We start from the raw sequence: 18,587 nt of genomic DNA, 5'->3' as shown, positions 1-18,587 counted from the left end.
AACTTCTATGTTAAGTGGCTTTGACACAATCTACATTGTAAAAGCAGTATCTAAATAAAGTTGAACTGAATTGAATTAAATCTCACATTATACCTCATCCACAATATGTCACCCTTTTCTTCCTTTACCAGGGGGAGCTCTCGAGAACTACCTGATCTCGGACCACCTTACATGCAAATTGACCAGGCAGGAGCCCTGGGCTCTATTATCTTCAAGCTCAGAGTTCTCTCCCGGGACAGCCTCCAAACCTACTGTTAATATCAAGCAATATCTAAGTGTGAACTCTTGTAACAAGTCAAAATAATGACACCATTTTCATTTTTGGGGTGAACTATGCCTTTAAACACAGTGTCGATGGAAACTTTTAGTTTGTTGCTTCCATTTCTCCCCTAAAACAGCTAGAAATGCTGAGGCAGGAAATGAGGTGAATTTCAGCAGAACCGCTCAATCAGAAGCCTGCTGATTTGGCACCCGAAGCACAAAAAAAAAAAAAACGAAGCAGAAGAGAGAAAGGTAATTAAAAATTATGGTAAGGACATTTATGAGCCAACATTTGAGTTTTACGAGCTTTGCTTAAATGATCAGACTTTTTAAGAAGCTCATATAAAGGCCACATTGGCAGGTGGACTTCCTAGTGGAGATACTGTATAATTTTAGTGTACATTTGGCAAACGCTGAATTAATAACTGTACAAAGTGCAACCAAGTGTGTCAGAGGGAAACGTGAAGATAAAATAGAGATGATTAAAGAACAAGGACAAATGACTGACCTTATAGTGGATTTGCTTTAAAATAGCATCATACAGCTACTAAAAACACAAATCCAATAGCAAAATCAATTTGTCAGTCAATCATCTAGTAGACGACCAATCTGTACTTAAGGAGAAAAATGAAAATGTGGTCATCATTTACTCATCTTGGTGTTAATGCCTGCATGGCCTTCCTTCTTTTTCTAGAGCAAAAAGGAGAACTTTTGCTTGCGCTTGTCAATATTTTGCTAGTGCATAGTAACCACTATTAAGCTTTATAAAAGGGTCACAGAAGGGACACATGCTGTACATAGTTTTTCAGTTTGGTGAGAAATAATCTAAAAATGTAATATATTATTGAACAAAAATCCCGGCCTTGATTATTGGTTTTATATTTATTAAACTCTAGCACCACAGTACACTCCAGCTGACCTAGCTAAAAGAACTCTATTTATTTAACCCTATAGAGTTAAACAGTTGAGTTTTACCATTTTCAAATCCATTCAGCCGATCTCTGGGTCTAGCGGGAGCACTTTTATCTTAGCTTAGCATAAATCATTGAATTGGATTAGACCATTAGCATGTCACAAATAAAAGGCTTGAGTAGTTACATCATGTACTAAGACAGACAGCTCTTTCTTGTAATTAAGTTACTGGAGACTATTTTCGCTGTGAATTACCATTGTGCCTGTCGCAGCCATGCTACAGCAGCAACGTTCCATGATTATTATGCCGGAATAAAAGCATAGCCATACCAACCAAAAGCAATGTTTCATTTTACAGAAGAGTCAAGCTTTAAATAGGAAAATTATCAAAACTCTTGTTGTTTTTTTGAGTAAGATGCTAATGGTCTAATATGATTCAATGATTTATGCTAAGCTAAGCTAAAAGTCTTCCTGCCAGATCCAGATATCAGCTGAAAATGGATAAAAAATGGTCAAAACAAAAGTAATTTCAAGGTCATTTAAAGACCAAAAAAATAAAGATGAGTAAAAACAAACATAAAATTCAATGACTAAAAATCTTGAAAATTTATTTCTTCACTCAGATGAGTTGCAGATTTCTTCACTTAGATGAGTTCCAGATCAGTTTTCATGACTGTCAGAATAAAGTAAAGAGTAGATGGTTGCATAATGTAACTTTCGTGTCTTGTTTTTCAGAAAAAAACCTCAAACAAAAAAAGATTAGGCTACTTTTTCTTATTGTAGCTTGGTTTCTCCACTGTAATCTACAAACGAACAAAATATGAAGCTGTAAACATGGTACTGTTTTAGTTCGTGAAAATAAATGCATATCTGGATTCTTCTAGCCTCTACATAAGCTATATTATCAAATGTGCATTTCTAAGAGACAAAACATGCAATATTATTAATCATACAGTAGGGATGTGACAAGATCTCGTATGATCGCACACCAAGTGCTTTGCACACACCTGGCAACCCAGGCTGTCTGTGTTGCACGTCACTCACTTGCTTGGGCGGGTGTAACGTAACCACATTTTTTTTTGCTTGAGTTCAGCGGCTGCCGCGTCCAACTGAGGCTACAACTGCAGCCGTACACATTAACCATGCTTCATCAACATGCAATGGAGTAGCACTTCAGATATGCTGAAAGTCATACTCGTCATAAACACAACTGTAATTAAGACATGTGGAGTACCCCTATTTCAGCCGCCTTAATCAAACTATTACAATTGTGTAGGACATTTAGCCGCATTTTGCGACAGGATAAGATATACACACATGGCTGTTTCACACTATTCTCTGCACCTACCGGGTCAGTAAAGTACCACAGACGCACACATCTATAAGCGCGCACACACCGCTAACTCCTAGGGACTCGTCACATTATCATCACAGAACACGTGTTTATGCTGTCCAGAAAAAAAACATTCAGCGAATTACGACCCAAGAAGATACTTAAAAGTATTAATTTAACACATTTGTGCCAAATAATAGTTTTTGTTTCTGTATAAGTGATCGCGATCACGAATGAATCATTCTTTTTAAACAGATCTTATAAGTGAACCGGTTGAAACAATTTACCAAATCGAACTGAATCATTTGATAATACATTTGACAAGCAGTGTACCGATAATACTGCGCATGCGTGTTTCAGTGAACCGAACACAAAAAGTACAGCCCATGGCAGCCTGCGGTGATTAAACTAAACTTGAACTGCAGCGTGGGTAAACCGAGGTCTTAAATGAGAGAATCTGGTGAAACGCACGTTTATTTCATCACAGAAAGTCGTAATGGAATTTAAATGAGCGAATCATGCTGCAGTTGGAACACGTAATTGTAAGAAACTTTTCATACAGACTTAAAGAAAGCAGATCTCACGTAGCGTTTGTGAGAAATACTACAGTAAGAACTTTACCAATAAGTATTTGTTGTGCAGTTGCATCGATGAGTCACACACAATGTCGTTACAATGTTCACGCGCACACACACACACCGCAGCAGACACACACACAGACAGAGCACGCGTTTAGCTTTGCACTCTTTTAGCACGCAAATGTGACAGGCTACAGGTTAATCTCCACTGCTGTATGGATATCTGTTATGTTAATGTACAAAATAAACCTGATTTAACATCCACAAACCGGGATTGAAGCGTCTTCTTTTATAATTGTTTTGAGACACGGCTGTGCTGATGAAGTAAAGCTGAAGTAAATCGCTGTAATTCATTACACACGTGCACTGTTTTAAAACATTTTAAACATGTGAAACTCTTGATCACATTTGATGATGATTGATGATCCTAACGAACTGAACAGACCTTTTATTCCCGGCTGCTTTGCGCAAGTCTGGTCTTGTTGATCTGATCATACACGTGACTACCGGGACATGTTAATACCCGCAGCTGTCAATCAATACGGTGGGCAGGGGGATCGCACTCCTACGTAAAGTTGTGGTCGGTCTGAAAACAGCTCCAATTGGTCCACTGTTTTTATGTTGCTAAATTGAAAAATGGACTGGGTGTGTTTATATCACCCCAATATGACGGTCTATACACCATACCTGCACATATGTCTGTCCAAAGAGCTTGAAAAGTAGATTTTTCACCATACAGTAGGTGCCCTTTAAGGCTGCTATCTTGCGGTTGTATTTGAGGATAGGTAGGTGGTAATAGCAGATGGTAGTGTTCTTGTGTCAAAAAAATTTAGCTCATCTTTTGTTGAGTTATTATATAATATGTATTCTAATGATTTTGAACAAATATCATTATTTACAAAAAAACAGCTAACGAAAAAACGAAAACTAATAATAAAACTAATAAAAACTAAACTAGAACTAAACTAGAACTAAGCAATTTCAAAATATAGAAACTAAAAATAACGAGTAAATCCCCCTCTAAAAACTTATTAAAACTAACTGAATTAAAAAACAAAAAGTCAAAACGAAATAAAAACTAAAACTGATGAAAAGTCCAAAATTATTATAACCTTGGTCTCGCCACACCCCTATATTACAGCATGTATGCAGTGTTACCTCTATCTGCAGTACTGGTGCTCAAACATTAGTCTGGAGCTCTTTTTTGGAACAAACAAAACAGATAAGTCTATCCTTACAGAAGACAAATGTCAAACTTCCAATTCCATTCGATGTCCTTTTATAATTCATAATCAGAAAACGCAACAAAAAGTCTTTGTTCAGTTATCTGCACTTTTCTTTTCAGAAAAAAGCATGAAAGGCACATCCATTTGGGCAGTTTTTTTAAACAAGCAAAACTCTTTGGTTCTAAATTGTTTGCTCATATCAGTGAATAACTGTGGCACTTTCAATTTCAGCCATTCAGGAACGTGTGTTTTTACACAGCTTTTACAATGCAGTAATCAAACCAAATAGCACATGCTAGAATGAGAGTATGTCATAAACCTCCTGCTACATGCACCGCAGCACACAGAGAGCTTGTCTGTACACAAAAGCAGTTGCCCGTAACAACATTCCGAGACACTTCAAAGTAGTGTTTGGCACAGTGAAAACATTCAATTGGCATGCAAATCATGCACTGCCTCAAAACATGTATTCGCAAACGTGCAGTATGTCATTTAAAGTCTACACATTGTCTGCAGATTGTTAGGATTCTAGACTCAATGGAAGCCGTAAAGGTTTTCCCAATGGCTTTGCACGCATTACATTTCCCTGTAAACAGCTGAGGGAGAAATCGCATGTGTATTGGTATATTACGACCTGTCAAACTGTTTTTGGACATGAAGACACTATTACTGCAAACTACTAACTTAAAGAGCCCCTATTTTGCATTATAAAAAATCATATTTTGGTTTTGGGGGTCTCCAACAACAGGCTAATAAGCATGCACGGTCAAAAAAAAACTTTTGTTGTCTTATAATATGCATTTATTCATCCATTCATTTTCGGCTCAGTCCCTTTATTAATCCGGGGTCGCCACAGCGGAATGAACCGCCAACTTATCCAACATATGTTTTCACGCAGTGGATGCCCTTTCAGCTGCAACCCATCTTTGGGAAACATCCATACACACTCATACACTACGGACAATTTAGCCTACCCAATTCACCTGTACCGCATGTCTTTGGACTGTGGACCCAGCCGAGGCTCGAACCAATAACCTTCTTGCTGTGAGGCGACAGCACTACCTACTGGGCCACTGCGTTGCCCTAATGTGCATTTATTTTTACCTAATTATCCCAGTGACTCCCATATGATTCATTCAGGGATTCATTTGTTCCCAAACTCCTTCTTTGCATGAGGCTAATCTGCTGTGATTGGTCCTGTGTGATTGGTCGACTGGGTTCAGCACGAGACAGATGCTGCGTCCCAATCAGCATACTATGCATCCTAAATAGTATTTGAAAATAGAAGTAGTATGTCCCAAACCATAGTATTTTGAAAAGAGTATACCAGAGGTTCCCAGATGGTTTGCTATTTCCGGTAAAAAAATGAAGTGTAGAACCGTCCATACTCTAACCGCTGATATTGCCCACAATACATTGCGTGTTGGACGTGAATCCGATTAAAACTACAAACGCGTGTGAAACATGTAAATAAACTACAAACATGATGGACGTGCGAGACCAACCGTCAAGTAGAGAGGCTTCGGTAAAGATGTTTGAATGACTGTTAGTCAATATCTAGCGCACTGGAAAATATTTAAATCGCATTATCTGTGTTATATTTCATCTGCAACAACAATACTGAACTTATATAAAGATGTGTTTGGACGTCAAAACATCTGAATGCATAATTACCTAAAGACCAGAGGAGATTTCTCTGCATGAAAGACTCACGAATGGGAGAGTAACCTGCTGCTGCTGCTTCTCCAGTATAGTAGGAAATTAAATACAACAGAAATGTGAATGGTGAGTGGATGATTGACAGGGGGCAAAACTAAGCAACACAACGATCTGTTAAAGAGGAAGTAGTATGTCCCAAAGCTTGCATACTCTTCTGTTGCACACTCAAAAGTATATACTTTTCCTTCACAAAAAACGTACATACTTTTAGGGTGTAGTATAAGTATGCGAATTGGGATACAGCAAGAGAAAAATGTTTGAAACCACTTAGGGCTAGTAAATAGTGAGTAAATGTTCATGTTGGGGGGTGAACTATGCCCTTAAAATGCTTGTAATAAAATACAGAAACATTGACTGCTTCAATTTGTATTGTTGACATTATTTATGCAAACAGAAAAAAAACAGTCAGCCTTCAATTAAGTAGTGTTTTTTAATGTGTGGCAGCTGTGGATAATTATTAACTCTTAGCCACTAATTATTGCAATTTTCCTTTTATTAAGTATTTATAAGTTATGTTTATATTGTTTGCATGGTAGTAGGAAACTATATCCACAAAGAGAAACACAGAGCTCTCTACTTTTTCATTTCCACAGTAAATTACCTTGCAGGCTTGAGACCTGTGTTTATGTTCACCATAATCATGAGATTCAAGCTCTAATGTCAAAGCAACAGGAAAATGATGGGAGACAAAAATGAGGAACAAGATTGCAGTGGTAATTATGGTGGCTTGAAAAGCCAGCATACTGTTATCTATCTTAAACTTATTATTCTTCTTCTTCTTCTTCTTCTTCTTCTTCTTCTTCTTCTTCTTCTTCTTCTTATTCTTCTGAGACTAATTTCTAAGTGTATCTCCTCCTAGGCCTTTCAAGCTACATACTTCAAACTTTCGTCAAACCTTCGAACTGGTCTGACTCGGGTTGCTATATCTTTTCTAACTGATCCGACCTTGGGTTTTCCGAAAAACGACCCAGAAAAATCCCAAAAGTCCCATTGACTTAACATTGGGTCAAACTTTGTGAGCTCATAACTCTGCATCAGACTGTCCTACAGACTTCTAACTGGACTCATTTAACTCAGTCTAGCCAGCAGCCAATAACTGATGACTTTTTAACTTACTAGCCACTCCCTAGCAACCACTTACAGCACCCTAGCAACTGTCCCATAGACTTCCATTGTAAAAGACTCCCATTTACTTAACATTGTATCAACATTTGTGAGCTCATAACTCTGCATCAGACTGTCCTACAGACTAGAGTCTGGCCTCATTCAACTCAGTCTAGCCAGCAGCCAATCACTGATTACCTTTCAACTTACTAGCCACTCCCTAGCAACCAATTTCAGCACCCTAGCAACTGTCCCAGAGACTGTGACTAGCTTTTCTAACACATGCTAACAGTTTAAACTTCCTACTGACATGCTAATCTTGCTAGAAAGGTGCTAGCAACACGATAGTGACATGCTAGTCATGCTAGTAACATGCTAATTCATGCTAGAATCATGCTAACAACATGCTAATTCATGCTAGAAACAAGCTGATTCATGCTAGAATCATGCTAGTAACATGCTAGTTACATGCTAATTAATGCTAGAATCATGCTAGTTACATGCTAATTCATGCTAGAAACATGCTAGTAACATGCTAATTCATGCTAGAATCATGGTAGTAACATGCTAATTCATGCTAGAATCATGGTAGTAACATGCTAATTCATGCTAGAATCATGCTAGTAACATGCTAATTCATGCTAGAAACATGCTAGTAACATGCTAATTCATGCTAGAATCATGCTAGAAACATGCTAGTAACATGCTAATTCATGCTAGAAACATGCTAGTAACATGCTAATCCATGCTAGAATCATGCTAGTAACATGCTAATTCATGCTAGAATCATGCTAGTAACATGCTAATTCATGCTAGAATCATGCTAGTAACATGCTAATTCATGCTAGAATCATGCTAGTAACATGCTAATTCATGCTAGAATCATGCTAGTTACATGCTAATCCATGCTAGAATCATGCTAGTAACATGCTAATTCATGCTAGAATCATGCTAGTAACATGCTAATTCATGCTAGAATCATGCTAGTAACATGCTAATTCATGCTAGAAACATGCTAGTAACATGCTAATTCATGCTAGAATCATGCTAGTAACATGCTAATTCATGCTAGAATCATGCTAATAACATGCTAATTCATGCTAGAAACATGCTAATTCATGCTAGAAGCATGGTAATAACATGCTAAATCATGCTAGAAACATGCTAGTAACATGCTAATTCATGCTAGAAACATGCTAGTAACATGCTAATTCATGTTAGAATCATGCTAGCAACATGCTAATTCATGCTAGAATCATGCTAATCCATGCTAGAATCATGCTAGTAACATGCTAATTCATGCTAGAATCATGCTAGTAACATGCTAATTCATGCTAGAATCATGCTAGTAACATGCTAATTCATGCTAGAATCATGCTAATAACATGCTAATTCATGCTAGAATCATGCTAGTAACATGCTAATTCATGCTAGAATCATGCTAGTAACATGCTAATTCATGCTAGAAACATGCTAGTAACATGCTAATTCATGCTAGAATCATGCTAATAACATGCTAATTCATGCTAGAAACATGCTAATTCATGCTAGAATCATGCTAGTAACATGCTAATTCATGCTAGAATCATGCTAATAACATGCTAATTCATGCTAGAAACATGCTAATTCATGCTAGAATCATGCTAGTAACATGCTAATTCATGCTAGAATCATGCTAATAACATGCTAATTCATGCTAGAATCATGCTAGTAATATGCTAATTCATGCTAGAAACATGCTAGTAACATGCTAATTCATGCTAGAATCATGCTAGTAACATGCTAGATCATGCTAGAAACATGCTAGTAACATGCTAATTCATGCTAGAATCATGCTAGTAACATGCTAATTCATGCTAGAATCATGCTAATAACATGCTAATTCATGCTAGAAACATGCTAATTCATGCTAGAAACATGCTAATAACGTGCTAATTCATGCTAGAAACATGCTAGTAACATGCTAATTCATGCTAGAAACATGCTAGTAACATGCTAATTCATGCTAGAATCATGCTAGTAACATGCTAATTCATGCTAGAAACATGCTAGTAACATGCTAGTAACATGCTAACTCATGCTAGAAACATGCTAGTAACATGCTAATTCATGCTAGAATCATGCTAATTCATGCTAGAAACATGCTAGTAACATGCTAATTCATGCTAGAATCATGCTAGTTACTTGCTAATTCATGCTAGTAACATGCTAATTCAGACTCGGCTTTTCAAGCCACCATAAAGTTTGTCCTCAAACTTTAATATCTAGTTGGAAACTGTGATGGCTCAAGTGTTAACAAACAGAATTGGTTGTGATTTAAACTAAAATCAAAACTTAAGTCATTATTGTAATGCCTTGACTCACTCAGGAAGGCAAAGAGGATCTAAGGATTTATCAAAACAAGCAAATTTATTTACAAACACTCACTTGAAAGGACATCGAGAATACAGGGGAAAACCGAAGGTTGACAACAAAACACAACTGATAATACTGGACAAAGACTGAACTAAACACAGGAGTATAAATGCACTAAGGATGATTAACTGATTGTATACAGGTGTGAGACACAGGTGATGAACATTAACACATAGCGGGAACTAGAGCAAAGGAGCGCATGGGGATGGTCACATGGTGAATATAAACGGAACACAGAATCTGACAATTATAATTTACTCATTCTTGTGCCAAGCTAAAAGCTAGACTACTGTTTCAACACTTGGGTAGGTATATATAAATGTATTCTTTATTCCACTATTTTATGTCTTTTAAAATGTAAATAATTTGTCTGATGACAAATCAGAATAGTCTTTATTTCACTTTAATTTAATTTTATTTAATATTTATTTATTATTCATTCATTCATTTTCTTTCCGGCTTAGTCCCTTTATTAATCAGGGGTCGCCACTGAATGAACCACCAACTTATCTAGCATATGTTTTACGCAGTGGATGCCCTTCCAGTCGCAACCCAACACTGGGAAACACTTATACACACTTGCATTCACACACATACCCTACGGTCAATTTAGCTTATTCAATTCACCTATAGCACATGTCTTTGGACTTGTGGGGGAAACCAGAGCACCTGGAGGAAACCCACGCAAACACGGGGAGAACATGCAAACTCCACACAGAAATGCCAACTGACCCAGCCGGGGCTCAAACAGTGACCTTCTTGCTGTGAGGCTATCAAGCTACCCACTCGCCACCGTGACACCTTAATTATTCTTGCCGGCTTAGTCCCTTTATTAGTCCGGGGTCGCCACAGAGGAATGAACTGCCAACTCATCTTGTTTTACGCAGCGGATGCCCTTCCAGCCGCATCACTGGGAGACACATACACACATTCACACACTATGAACAATTTAGCCTACCTGTACTGCATGTCTTTGGACTGTGGGGGAAACCGGAGCACCCTGAGGAAACCCACGCGAATGCAAGGAGAACAGAAACGCCAACTGAGCCGAGGCTCGAACCAGCGACCCAGCAACCTTTTTGCTGTGAGGCGACAGCACTACCTACTGCGCCACTGCTTCACCCCTCACACCTTACTCATTCTTGTGTCTAACTAAAAGCTAGTTTATGGTTTCAACACTTGGGTGGGTAAATATAATCTTTTAAAATGCAATTAATTTGTCTGATGATCAATCAATCAATCAACTTTTATTTATATAGCACTTAAATACAAACCAAGGTTGACCAAAGTGCTTTACACAAGTAAAAGCAAATTATGCAAAACAAGAAAAATTGAGACAATGCAAATCAATACAAAAAATATCAATAAAATACAACAAACATTAAAACATAACAAAGTGTCAGTGCTATGCATTAAAAGCCAATTTAAACAAGTGGGACTTAAGCTTGGCTTTAAAAATTGGCAGGTCAGTGATTGTACGAAGCTCAGTAGCAAGGGAACTCCAGAGTTTAGGACCTGCCACTGCAAATTTGAGATCACCCCACTGCTTGTATCTTGACCGAGGGACTTCAAGCTGAAGTTGGTCAGCAGATCGCAAAGCTCTGCTGGGTTTGTGAACGTGCAAAATTTCACATAAATAAGTAGGAGCAAGGCAATAGCGGCAATGAAAACAAACATCAAAAGTTTAAAATCAATACTAAAGTTAACAGGAAGCCAGTGGAGGGAATTGAGAATTGGTGTAAAGTGTTCACTTTTCCGACTGTTAGTTAACATGCGATGCAAGTTTAATTTCATTTAATTTTACATTTATTTTATTTTATTTTATTTTGTTACCTGTCATTGTTGCCATTTTGATCAATTTACTACCTTCTTTCTGATAAAAAGAAATCATAAAAATGTTCATTAAAATTACATTTTTAACAGAAAAATATTCATGGAACACAAATGGAGAGTCGCAATTTTCATAGAAATTATAATTTACTTATTCTTGTGTCAAGCTAAAAGCTAGACTACCATTTCAACAGTTAGGTGGGTATATATAATTAATTGTATTTATTGTATTAATATTGTATTTATTGGATATTAATTTATTGTACTTAAATGCAATTAATTTGTCTGATGTATCAAAATATTCTTTAATCCATCTTTTTATATTTTATTTTATTTCATTTTATTTTTTTATTTTTTTTATGGAAAATATCATTGTTGCCATTTTGATCAATTTACTGTCTTTGTAATTAAAAGAATTCATAAAAATGATCAGAAAAATTATTTTTTTATATAAAAAAAATACTGATTGAACACAAATGGCGAGTCAAGATTTTTTTTACTATTTCAACACTTGGGTGGGTATATATAATTTAATGTATTTAAAAATGCAATAATTTAATTTAATTTAATTTAATTTAATTTAATTTAATTTAATTTAATTTAATTTAATTTAATTTAATTTAATTTAATTTAATTTAATTTAATTTAATTTAATTTAATTTAATTTAATTTAATTTAATAAAGTGTCATTGTTGTCATTTTGATCAATTTACTACCTTCTTTCATTAATTTTCCTTTGGTTCAGTCTCTATTATAGAGGTGGGTAAACAAAATTTAATGTGTTTTAAAATGTAATTAAGTTGTCCAATGACACATCAAAATAGTCTTTATAATTTAATTTTTTTTTATTTTATGTCTTATAAAATGTAAATAATTTGAAGACAAATAAGAAGAGTCTTTTTCAACTTTTATTTTATTTTTATTTTATGGAATATATTATTGCTGCCATTTTGATCGCTTCATTACCATCTTTTGATTCATGGAACACAAATGGAAATTCATAAAAATGTTTCACAAAATTGAAAAAAATAATAAAATATATAAGATTTTCATTTAAAAAAACATTTCCAAAAAACTCTATTTGTGAGATATTTTATTTTTATGTTATTTTATTGCATAACATGTTTTGTTAAAAATGTTCGGGGGTTAGTAATACAGTATGTGAATTTTTTATTAACCAATTTTCTATCTCTTTATATGTCCCAGAAACATTAAAACCGCATTAACATATTTACTCTAAGCCTCAAAGTAAAAATGGATGTCACAGCCTCAATTCATCTGCAAATGAATCAGCTGATATGCAATTTCACAGTCACCATCAGCATTTGCATGCCTATAAGAGCCATTAAAAATGACCACTACATAATAAAGATTGCCCATTAAGAAGCATTAAGCGTCTCTGATAAGTAACTGATATTCACCTGCATGCATAATTTATCAGATGTGGGTTCACAAAATGTTCATACGAGTTCATGACTGTTAACTTAACAGCTTTGACCACACACCCTACGACATAATCCACTCAAGTACTGATATTTAAAGACGATGCAGATGTGACTGGAGCGAAGAGATTATGATTAGCAAACCCAACCTTTAGAGGTGCTTTAATAAGGCCTTTCTATGGCAACCAGCCAGTAATATGCATTTCTTGGGGATAGAAAAAAAAAATCACAAATGAGGTCCCTTTAATATCTCAATTTTGTTCCAATGATGTTATGCTGATGGCTCCTGCTTTGTAGATTTTTTCTTCTCTGGAGTTTCAAAATGTGCTCTAATTTGCAAAGACATCAAAGTCTACAATCACATATCAGATTATGTATGCACATCAAATGATCTGCGCTATTATGCATGTTCACAGGCATTTTATATGTCTGTACTCTTATTCGTCGAAATTTAATATGTCTATATTATGGCTGCATGACACTGGGGGAAAATCTGACAATGTGGCAATTCATGTTTCTGCTATATACACTGCAATATCAAAAGAATTGTGTGCTATTGAGGATGTTTTCATCCCCTCTGGTGTGATTTTGGGCCTTCATTTGAACCACAACTTTCTGTGTTTCACAAATGAAATGATTTTAGTGACAAATTTTGGGAAAATGCTTTTGTCAATGTTTGAAAACTCAACAATACACTCTATGTGTACTATCCTTTTATTATGTTTGTGGCTGCTTTGGCCCATAGTTACACTATAATTTGCTATTTTACTCCAAAAGAACTCCTTATAAAAGCTATAAACCTTTTTGCACAGATCCATCTAAAGGGTTAATGGTGCCAACTAATGATCAACAGGAAAAATGACAAATTTTACCTCTTCCCAACAGCGAAAAACAATCAAGAACGCATGATTATATTTATGGCTTTGCAATCAAAAAATGTGGTTATAATGGAAGTCAATGGGGCAAAAATAGGTGTCAACCTGATGAAAGTGTAGTAAATTCAAACAATACACAAGGGGTAATGTCTGTACATATGATATTTCAACTTTATCAAGATGATAAATATCTAATATTTACACTTTATTAGGTACACCTTACTAGAACCGGGTTGGACCCCCGTTTATGCTTCAGAACTGCCTTAATCCTTCGTAACATTGATTCAACAAGGTACTGGAAATATTCCTCAGAGATTATGGTCCATATTGACATGATTGCATCACGCAGTTGCTGCAGATTTGTCGGCTGCACATCCATGATGTGAATTTCCCATTCCACCACATCCCAAAGGTGCTGCTCTATTGGCTTGAGTTCTGGGGACTGTGGAGGCCATCTGAGTAAAGTGAACTCATTATCACATTCAAGAAACCAGTCTGAGGTGATTCGCACTTTAAGACATGGTGCGTTATCCTGCTGGAAGTAGCCATCAGAAGATAGGCATACTGTGGTCATAAAGGAACGGACATGGACAGCAACAATACTCGGGTAGGCTGTGGCATTGACATGATGCTCAATTGTTACTAATGGGTCCAAAGTGTGCCAAGAAAATATCGCCCACACTATTAAACCACCATCACCAGCCTGAACCGTTGATACAAGGCAGGATGGATTCATGTTTTCATGTTGTTGATGCCAAATTCTGACCCTACCATCCGAATGTCGCAGCAAAAATCAGGACCGCTATGGTCTTCAGCTGTGGTTGCCCATCCGCCTCAAGGTTTGACATGTCAGGCATTCAGAGATGCTCTTCTGCACCTCGGTTGTAATAAGTGCTTATTTGAGTTACTGTTGGCTTACTATCAGCTGGAACAACTGGAACCAGTCTGGCCATTCTCCTCTGACATCAACAAGACATTTGTGCCCACAGAACTGCTCACGGGATATTTTCTCTTTTTTCGCACCATTCTCTGTAAACCCTAGAGATGGTAGTGCGTGAAAATCCCAGTAGATCAGCAGTTTCTGAAATATGCAGACCAGCCCGTCTGGCACCAACAACCATGCCACGTTCAAAGACACTAAAATCACCTTAGCAGCAGATCGTCTTGAGCATGTCTACATGCCTAAATTTAGTTGCTGCCATGTGATTGGCTGATTAGAAATTTGCATTAACGAGCAGTTGGACCTAATAAAGTGGCCAGTGAGTGTATAATTTACAGTTTACCAAATCTATCAATTTCGTAGGGAACATTTGATTGTGTTAATGGTGCTCATTTTTTAAACCACTAACAGAGTTGACAATAAAAGAGCTGACATTTTCTACTATTTTGTCACTTTAGCTCAAGATGCTCACCTCAAACCAGATACCATACAGCATTTCTAAAACAGAATCCTATGTATTACGTATATGCATTTTCATCACCATATTATTGTTGTTTTTAAAAATGAATGAGAAATTGACTGAAATATCACTATATACAGTAGACAAATACTGTAAGTAATCTACTACTAGTGTATCCTAAACATAAAGGCATACCACAGTGCCTTCCAGATTTCCCCGCCACAAGGTCTTTTTATACCCAATGTAACACAGTTGACCAGAAAGACACAAAAATGCATTTTTATTATTAATCAATACAAACATAAATGACTAGGGTAAACACAAAAATATTAGAAAAGTAAACTTAATGATTTCTTGATAATTAAATCTGAATTTAAGATTCGGGAGACAGAGACAATCAAAAATAGGTATAGAGTGAAAATGTATATTTTTATCACATCTCATCTCATTTTCATCTGCTTTTCCGGGGCCGGGTCGCGGGGGCAGCAGTCTTAGGAGAGAACCCCAGACTTCCCTCCCTCCAGACACTTGCTCCAGCTCCTTCGGGGGATTCCGAGGCATTCCCAGGCCAGCTTTGAAACATAGTCCCTCTAGCGTGTCCTGAGCCTTCCCTGAGGCCTGCTCCCGGTGGGACATGCCTGGAACACCTCCCTAGGTAGGCGTCCAGGAGGCATCCGAAACAGATGCCCGAGCCACCTCAGCTGACTTCCCTCAATGTGGAGAAGCAGTGACTCTACACCGAGCTCCTCCCGGGTGACTGAGCTCCTCACCCATCTATAAGGCTGCGCCCTGCCTCCTAGCAAAGTAAACTCATTTCAGCCGCTTGTATCCAAGATCTTGTCCTTTCGGTCATGACCCAAAGCTCATGACCACAGGTGAGAGTAGGAATGTAGACTGACTGGTAAATTGAGAGCTTTGCCATTCGGCTCAGCTTCTTCTTTACCACATTGGAGCGATACATCGACCGCATTACTGATGCCGCTGCACCAATCCGCCGGTCAATCTCACGTTTCATCCTTCCCTCACTTGTGAACAAATCCCCAAGATACTTGAACTCCCCCACCGGAGGTAAGGACTTCCCAATATTATCTGGATGCAGCCTTTGTGATGCAAGCTGAGATTGCATCACTCAGCGATGCAATGTCAGACACAATGCACTCAAATGGAGCGAGTGACGTCACTGTGAGGGATAGGGTTAGGGGTGGGGTTAGGTAAGCCCATTAAAAAGCATTGGATGCAGCTCAGATTGCACTGCATCGAGTCTACAGCCAGACCCCTCTCGACTTTCCTCCAGCCTGGAGATGGCAAACTAGTTATATTTTCAGGCAGAAATTTTGCTAAACACTCTTTTTAGAGAGAACCCAATTTAATGTACTATTATTCAAAACTGTATCATTAAAAGTTTTTGATTTTCAAAATAATAGGTTTATCTAAGAGATGCACATATACACTGTGTGTAAATAATAATTTTATTTTTGATAATTAATCCTTTTTGAACAGAAAAAATAAAATAATTCACCATTTTCTGACTAGATGCTTTGTTGCCATGGTTATGGGCAGCACAAATCAGACTTTAGCCATTTTTTCCCCCAGCAGCACTCTTTCAGTATGAACACAGTGGAAATAAACAGCGCTGATGTCCTATTTACTGAGAGTTATGGAGAGAGGAGGAAGCAGGCAGCAACGGAGATCTCTCTCCAGGGAGGAACAGGTGCTCTATCTATTTTATCATGTATACATTTGTCAGGCGGGATACTAGGAAGGTTGTGTTTGCCTGGTTCACGGTGATAAAAGCCAAAGCACAAACCTGAAGCCTGGTTGAATTTTTTTTTTTTTTTGCATGCCTGAAGTCACTGTTTGATCAAATCCGGTGAAGAATAGCTCTCCAGGAACTGCCAAACCTTGCAACTACAATACCTGAAAGGCTGACATGCTGCTTTTACGTCTTCAGAGATTAAATAAAATAAAGCCTGTTTTCTGTAGAAATCAATTAGTGGGGTAGTGAAAAATACAAGTATTTAATGTCATAGGTAAATTTTACAGACTGCATCTCCAAGATGCATCTTTTTGCCCATACAGTTGAAGTCAGAACTATTAACCCCCCTTTGATTTTGATTTTTTTTCTTTTTTAAATATTTCCTAAATGATGTTTAAAAGAGCAAGGACATTTTCACAGTATGTCTGATAATATTTTTTCTTCTGGAAAAAGTCTTATTTGTTTTATTTCGGCTAGAATAAAAGCAGTTTTTAATATTAAGGACAATATTAGCCCCTTTAAGCAATTTTTTTCCCAAAAGTCTACAGAACAAACCATCGTTACACAATAACTTGCCTAATTACCCTAACCTGCCTAGTTAACTTAATTAACCTAGTTAAGTCTTTAAATGTCACTTTAAGCTGTATAGAGGTGTCTTAAAAAATATCTAGTCAAATATTATTTACTGTCATCATGACAAAGATAAAATAAATCAGTTATTAGAAATGAGTTATTACAACTAATATGTTTAGAAATGTGTTGAAAAAATCGTCTCTCTGTTAAAAAGAAATTAGGGAAAAAAATAAATAGGGAGGCTAATAATTCAGAGTTCAACTGTATAATGTACTTTGAGTAAATTATTTACTTAATATAATACTGAACCATTCAGGGATCAAATAAGTGGCTCTCTTTACGAATGAGTCACTGAATCATCCATTCAATCGATTTGTTCAAAATACTGGATAATAGAGGACCAACTGAAAACTGATGTTTTTCTAAAAAATCTTCTTAATATTTTAATTGACAAATAATATATTACTTAGGGATGTCCCAATCAGGTTTTTTTGCATTTGAGTCCAAGTCATTTGATTTTGAGTATCTACCAATACCAAAACCAGATCCGATACTTCTATAATCTCCTTTTCCTTTCCTTCTCTTGCAATCCTAAATTTTCATATCTCACAGTTTACTATGGCAATGTTGTCATGATCAACTTTATAATACCTCCAGACTGCAGATATACTCGCTCTTTCTGCTTAAAGCTGCTTTTATGTTCTATTCTATCCAGCATTTAACCAATGCAACAGTGATGTCATGCCGCACGCGTTGCTGTTTCTTTTTGAAGTCACGAAAGAGGCCTAACTCTGTGCCACCGCATAATTATAGATGTGTTAAAAAAAAAAATAAATTATATATATATATATATATATATATATATATATATATATATATATATATGTATGTATGTATGTATGTATGTATGTATGTATGTATGTATGTATGTATGTATGTATGTATGTATGTATGTATGTATGTATGTATGTATGTATGTATGTATGTATGTATGTATGTATACATACATACATACATACATACATACATACATACATACATACATACACACACACACACACACACACACACACACACACACACACACACACACACACACACACACACACACACACACACACACACACACACACACACACACACATATATATATATATACGCAC

At 36.6% G+C, this 18,587-nt stretch overlaps 1 protein-coding gene across 1 annotated transcript in view; it reads right to left on the bottom strand.

Annotated features, from left to right (window-relative positions):
- Window positions 1-15,731, bottom strand: part of LOC130242096 (neurobeachin-like) — a 66,286-nt gene extending 50,555 nt beyond the window's left edge. Inside the window, exon 1 of the mRNA XM_056474109.1 lies at window positions 15,606-15,731. Coding sequence (XP_056330084.1) covers window positions 15,606-15,731 — 126 coding nt within the window. The remainder of the gene's footprint in view (window positions 1-15,605) is intronic.
- Window positions 15,732-18,587: the final 2,856 nt, after the last annotated feature.

This window comes from Danio aesculapii, chromosome 15 (genome assembly GCF_903798145.1).
Source record: "Danio aesculapii chromosome 15, fDanAes4.1, whole genome shotgun sequence".
Taxonomy (NCBI): Eukaryota; Metazoa; Chordata; class Actinopteri; order Cypriniformes; family Danionidae; genus Danio; species Danio aesculapii.
Note: the sequence above shows the minus strand (reverse complement) of the source record. Positions and strands in the feature narration are given on the sequence as shown.